Source organism: Varanus komodoensis, unplaced genomic scaffold (assembly GCF_004798865.1).
Source record: "Varanus komodoensis strain SLA01 unplaced genomic scaffold, ASM479886v1 scaffold1347, whole genome shotgun sequence".
Lineage (NCBI taxonomy): Eukaryota > Metazoa > Chordata > Lepidosauria > Squamata > Varanidae > Varanus > Varanus komodoensis.
Window position 1 is genome coordinate 6,834 of NW_025335389.1, and position 6,542 is coordinate 13,375.

The 6,542-nt window shown below is 47.4% G+C and overlaps 1 protein-coding gene across 9 annotated transcripts in view; it reads left to right on the forward strand.

The window, feature by feature from the left end:
- LOC123019724 (zinc finger protein 420-like) overlaps positions 1-1,970 on the forward strand; it is a 7,415-nt gene extending 5,445 nt beyond the window's left edge. For all 9 annotated transcript variants that reach the window (XM_044422751.1, XM_044422752.1, XM_044422753.1 and 6 more), the window contains one exon: positions 1,673-1,970. In XM_044422751.1, the coding sequence (XP_044278686.1) occupies positions 1,673-1,957 (285 nt within the window). In that variant the 3' untranslated portion in view covers positions 1,958-1,970. The remainder of the gene's footprint in view (positions 1-1,672) is intronic.
- The last annotated feature ends 4,572 nt before the right edge of the window (positions 1,971-6,542 follow it).

Sequence of the window (6,542 nt, forward strand, 5' to 3'; positions counted from 1 at the left end):
AAAGAGCTACAGATGATGCTTCTGGCGATACAGACATCCTTAACCGCGTTGCAGTCATCCCAAGAGGCGATGTTAATTCAACAGGAAAACATTTCAGTTGAACAAACAGAATCTCTCAACAAACTGGATAATTCTATTAAGGGGTTTTTGGTGGTCGTTCAATTTAGAACTGAACAGAATACACAAAAAATACAACAAACATATGAAAAACTTGAAACAGTGGATAAAGAAACACAATTTATAAAGCCAATAAACCAGTTATCATGGGATTCGCTTGTTATGCTAGAGAGGGAAAAGGTATCCAAATGCTTGAGAGAGACTATGTTTAGGTGGCTATCGACAGAAGGAACATCTCTTACCTGGAATGTTGCAAGACACAAACCGGACTCGATTTTTAAGGCACAAGAGTTGTATGAAAAATTTAGAAGTATGTCTGAAGCGGAAGAATTGGGTGCCTCAGAAGAAGGAGGGGTGGGTGCTGAACTAACTACATGTCATTCTGAGGAAGGAGAAATAGTGAATACTGATTTGCAACAAGAGGTACAGACACTGGAAATGGACACTGATTTACAACAAGCACTACAGATACTGAAAAAAAGGAAAAGAGATGGGGCAGGGGTGTAAAGAAGAAATAACAGAATTTTCTATTTTAAAAGGAATGCTTTAAATGGGTTGTCATGTTTATATGTGGTATGAGAAGGCTAAGTTACATGATTTTTTTTTAAAGTTACTATACCTGAAAACCATTAAGGTTGGTGTAGGAAAAGATATATACTAAGATGTTTTTTTTCACCCATGGAAGCTTCTCTGTATCCAAATGCATTGAATGTCGAAGGGATTATAAGATATGATGTACATTTTGGATAAAGATGGAGGACTGAAATTGAGCTAAGAAGTACAAGAACAAGGAGTTGGTATCTTTTGGTGACATAAGGTGCAGATACAATCGAGATATGTAAGGAGTGGGACTTTTATAAGGCGTTAATAGTATTTGACTAAGTGTTGGTTAAATTAGATGAAATATTAGCAACTTCGTATAAAGAATGCTTGTATAAGATGTGTTATAGTTGGTAGTTGTCACCAAATAGATTAGCCAAGAAGTTTTTAAAGATGTCAAATGGATGTTGGATATGTAAACATAAATTGGGTATTTTGTATATATGGTAGAGGAAGTGGTACAAAAATCCTTAGTTTCTCAAACCTGAAATTTCTTTTTTTATTAGGCATTATACTGGGACATTAGTAAATAAGAAATGTATCTGACTTTATATGTAATCATGGCGGTGAGGAGTATATTCGCTTAATACTGGAAAAATGAAGAATTACCCATCAATGAACTGATTAAAAGTTTCTGGATTTTGCAGAAATGGTCAGACTGAATTTATCCTTGAAGGAGAAAGAAGATACTGACTTCTATCAAACTTGTGAATTTTTTCTTTTATTATTGGCTAGAGAAATGGGACTTTGCATACACTTCAACATGTTTTTGGACGTGGTTTAGATTTTAATATGTTTTTTAAGTTATCATAAATGGATTTGAATATGACTAAGGAGTGTTAAAAAAAGAAAAGTGAGTAGGGGGCTTACCCAGTATGTCTGATGTATTAGATGATTGAGGTTTTTAGTGTTAATTTAAAAATGTTATTAAAATTTATTTTTAAAAAACCCCCACACTGGAGAGAAGCCATACAAATGCATGGAATGTAGAAAGGCCTTCAGTGGGAGTGGAGACCTTACTCAACATCACAGGACCCACACAGGGGAGAAGACATTCACATGCATGGACTGTGGAAAGGCCTTCAGTCAGAGGGGATATGTTATACTGCATCAAAGAATCCACACTGGAGAGAAGCCATACAAATGCATGGAATGTGAAAAAGCCTTCAGTCGGAGTGCAGCCCTCACTCAACATCAAAGAACCCACATGGGGAAGAGGCTCTGCAGAAACATGCTGTGAGCAAGGAAGGAATCTTGAGGGTAGGCTGTGTGATGAAAATGTCAGCCCATTACACTTTCGCCCTGAAACTGTCAGATGCCGTTCTGGTCACAGTGGGGAATGGAAGCGAAGGTAGAATTTCTGGGTCTTATTCCGCTTGTACAGTTCTCTGTAGCAACTGCACTAGCAACACCGTCCCACGTTCTGGGGTTGTCCGGGGGATCAGCCCCTGAACCCCATTGGTGGAATGCTTAGGGCAGATCAAAGGACTTATTTCTGCACACAGCGTATCGCTTCACTGCAGGATTTGCTGCCATGGGAAATAGTAATGCCCACAATTGAGATGGCTTTAGGCAGGAATAGAGCAGGTCCCGGGAAGTAGCAACCACTAGGACTGAGCCCTGGGTGCCTGGCCTGGATGGATTTCAGGTATGGTGGGCCACCAGGTGGAGCTGGTTCAGCAAAGAAGCATGAGGCAGGAGTCTTAAGATCCGTTCTGGATTTGACAGGAAACCTGTTGAGTCCAGCATTTTCTTTGAAAGGGATGAAGTGCCCCAAGATACTCCGATCAGCAAAGCAGCTAAAAGCAGAGTGCAGCACCTGGGATGAGGGGCTCCAGGGGCAGGAAGCCGGATTCCGGCCAGGCGTCAGCCGGGCTGGCCATACGCCCATCCGAGTGACCACGGAAGCTGTGCCCTTGCGTGGTGGTGGCGCTGCCCCCCTGGAGGCACTGGAGAGGCCGCTGGATGGCCATCCGGGAGGGAAAATGGGCTGGGAGCCCGTGCTGAGCAGGGACTTGGGCGCCCTTCCCCTCCTGGCCGCTTCCGACTCTCCAGTGACGCTGAGCCATTGACGGTGACCGGCCAACATTTCCCCTTGGTGGCTGCTTAGCAGGGGTAGGACAAGTGGTCTCCCACCCTGAAGAAAACATGCAGGGAACGAAGTATTTGTTGTGCACTGCACAATGGGAAGAATCACACAGGCGTGCAAGGAACCTCGTGCGGAGGCCTGTGCCGGCTGCGGGGGTGAGAGGTCCCTTGGGCTGGACGCCCATCAGGTCCCCCTCCCAGTGAGAGCCCCTCTCGCTGCCATGTTCCCACACTGCTTCAGCTCCTCGCCCCTTTCTCCGCTTCCACCTTCGCCGGAGCCCTCGGAGGAAGTGCATTTGACCTTCCCCTGCTGTGCATGCCTTGTCTCCTCTGCGGATTGTGTGGTATCCATGCGGGAGTTCTCCTTTAGGGGCTCTGTGGAGGAGAAGGATGCCCACTACAGGAATAAGAGAGTGGGAATTGGACTCTTCCCCCCCTCAGACTTCGGGAACCTCCATAATCGGGAGGGCCTGGCTGCCTCCACTCTGCCAAACGGGGTCCTGCAGTGGACACGGTCCGATGTCTCTCACTGGCTTCCTTCCTTTCTTCCTGGTCTACACGGGGTAACCGTGCTGAGTATCAATTGCCTCCAGTTTCCAAGATTCAGCTTTGGGTCAAAATGGCATGCAATTCAGAGCTACATGGGAGGCGTCCAGTTGTGGAGCCCGGTAGCTCTGCCTTCTTCTTAGGCCATTCCAAGGCCCTGAGCAGCTCCTTCAGTCAGTCTGGGGGTTCCCTCCACTCCATGGGACTGCGAAGGCATGACACCGATCTGGTGCACATACAATGCAGCACTAATGAGCGGCCCAGCTCTTGTCCTGATCCCCCAGTTTGCATCCACAATTTAGGTGGTCTGACTTTTTGGCCGCTGCCCTCATAATGCATTTTTGAGGTGCAAATGCAACCTCACCACAAACGTAGCAGAAGTGTTGTTTGCACAGTTTCAAGGCATCTTGGCTTCATAAGGAAGATATCTCGCAACTGCTAGTTGGAAATGTTCGGCAATGACAGTTTCACAAGCCAGAGATGTAAGCGCCTGATGCCGAGATCTGACCAAGGCAAATGTGCGTTGCAATGGAAGAACAATAAAGTGCAGTTCGGGGACAATCTTTAGTCTCAGATGAAGTTGACTTGATCCACTTCCATGGGGTACCGTTTTCATTGTTCTACCGTACTTTGTCAGTACGTTCTGAGGCAGCATGTTCATCGTGTGCCTCTTTCCCTTGTAGGAAAATACACGCACCTGTGTATAAATCTTTACTGTGAAATATCTTGAAAATATTAGCCAACCAGCAACTTCACCACCTGTTTTCTATATTGTCTACTGAAAATATGTAAGTATTTTATTTCGGAGGTCGATCATTTCCCAGAATTGATAGACCAGGGTTATATGGAACATTCCATTCTCGAAGCTGATACAAATCGTGGCATTGATCCATTAGTTGATGTCATGTGATTTTATTTATGATTTATGACCATGATCTTGATTCTGGCCAGAGATGACAGAAATGAACCTCTGGGAGACTTTGCACCCCTCTTCCCAGCACTCGGTCTCTCGATGCTTCAGGAGGAAACCCCCCTCCACTGTCACTGCACAGACACAGATCTTTATCCGAGTCCCTTCACCCAGATTTGCACCTCTTGGGGCAGGAGGGGCAGGAACTGCCCTTGGCGTAGATCTCAGGCTGCCGAGATGGAGGGCAAAGCGTCCAGAGCCTCCTGCTCAAGGTTCCGGCTCATGAGGCCCCCCCGTCCCAGAACCGCCAGTCCCGCCAGTGCCGTCCTTCCCCAGCAGATCCCCCTCGGCTTCCCTGGGGAGCCCAAGGGATGGTTTGGGTTCAGAGAAGAGGGCGGTCCTGGGAGCCCCCTCCATGCCCAACCCCCGGGCATCCAAGCCAAGCTACGCTGAGGCCAGGTGGGAGGACGGGTCATGCGAAGCCAGTCCCTGTGGCTTTTCAGCCCGAGGAGAGAAGAGCTGTGTTTCTATGCTAGTGAGCTGCGTTTATACAAATCATGTCTGTGCATTTGTGTTTCCTGCCTGGGCAAATGGAGAGAGTAGCGTTCTTCTGAGCCCCAGTGCAGGGGAAGCACCCCAGTAACAGGCAGGCTGCGAAATCCCCCCTGCGAAGCGCGAAAGGGACTCTCCATTCAAGGCACAGAAACCGAAGGAGCAGCACATGCAGCTGGGGAAACCACCAGTTTTGGCCAGTAACTCTGATTGGTTGCGGAGGACTTGCTGCAAAGCTTTGTCACACCGATCCACAATTAAGGCTCGAAATCAGTTTCTTATCAGGGCAAACAGGTTTATTGAATTCATGAATCCATGGGTGCCTAAGTAGGAACATCCCATGTTAATTTCCTTAGGGTTATATAGAATGTACAAAAGGGGAGTGAATACAAAACACAGGAATGGGATTGGATTCTTAGATATGGATAGGAAAGTGATTGGACACATGTCACAGCACTATAAAAAAAATTTACATTTCACTCTAATTAGATGCCTTTGACAGGCCTTCTAAACTATAGTTGCCTTGAACAGGCTGGCCAAGTTAAGTAAACAGAAAGGTTGCAGGTGTGAACTTACAGGGTTAGGGAGGCACTTTAGCAAGCCTGTAACACACGGCGATTGCACTTTGACAGTTACCCACTAATGGAGTGGGGTCCTCTGGTCTCCACCACCAGACGCCGAGGCCTCTTTTGAGGTGTTTGTGGCAGGGCAGTGGGGTGGGATGGCAAGAATTGCTTTTCTGAGTACAGCTTTCCTCGCTTTTACCATCCCACCAAACTGCCAAGTGTAACATGACTCTGCGTGTATCTGAGTCAACAGAGTCAGGAAAAGCCAGGGCTCGGACCACTGAAGGTGCCCCCCCCCCGGGGTGTTTAGTCCACAGGGATTGTCATCGTATGAGTACTCTGTATACTACTCCACTCATGACAACAGCCTCTGTTTCCACCATGCCTTACCAAAAATGCTATCCCACCAGTGCATGTAAATAACTGCAGTGTTTTTGCTCTGTGGCCTCCCTCTGGCTCGCCATTCTTGAGGTACTTTTGGGTGCCGCAATTGGCTCCAGCTTCTAGCAAAGGACAGATTCTGCCTGACCAGGCAGACAGGACGCCAAGCCCCTGCAGCTTCTTCACCTTGAAGGTGCAGGCAGCCTGTGCAGGTGAGGGCCGTTTGGATGAACACAGAAGCACAAAAGTGGAGCGACTCCGAAGGGACCCCCTGGGGCAACCAGCCTGACCCCAGGCTCCAGCCAGCTCTGTTCATGACATGCCTGAGAAATACTAGAATAATTGTTGGCAAGCTCTGCCAGTAACAGCCTCAGTTGGAGAACCAAGGAAGCAACCCTCCCAAGCCACTTTGACCAGAATGAAACGTAGAGCAGCTCATAAAGCATGGAGCTTTTAAATGTGATGCGCCAAAGAAAGAGTTTGTTTCATCTTCAAGTGTTGCAAACCCTGTCCTGGCTTGCCAGCAGTGCAGTGTCTAGCAACTTTGTGTGGCAAGTTGCTGTGGTTGGGCTTTGTATGTCTGAAATGGCATCGGCTGCTTCACTACAAACTCTGGGTGCAGATACAGCACTCTAATGCCATGGTGAGTTGGGAAAACTCCAAATGGTGGAAGAATAGCACAGGGAAATGAATACCCCACCCCCCTTTTTGAGAAGATCTTCCACCACTGTTTGAACTACTTCTCTGCAGGTAGGGCAAGCGCCCCTGGGGAATCCTGTAAT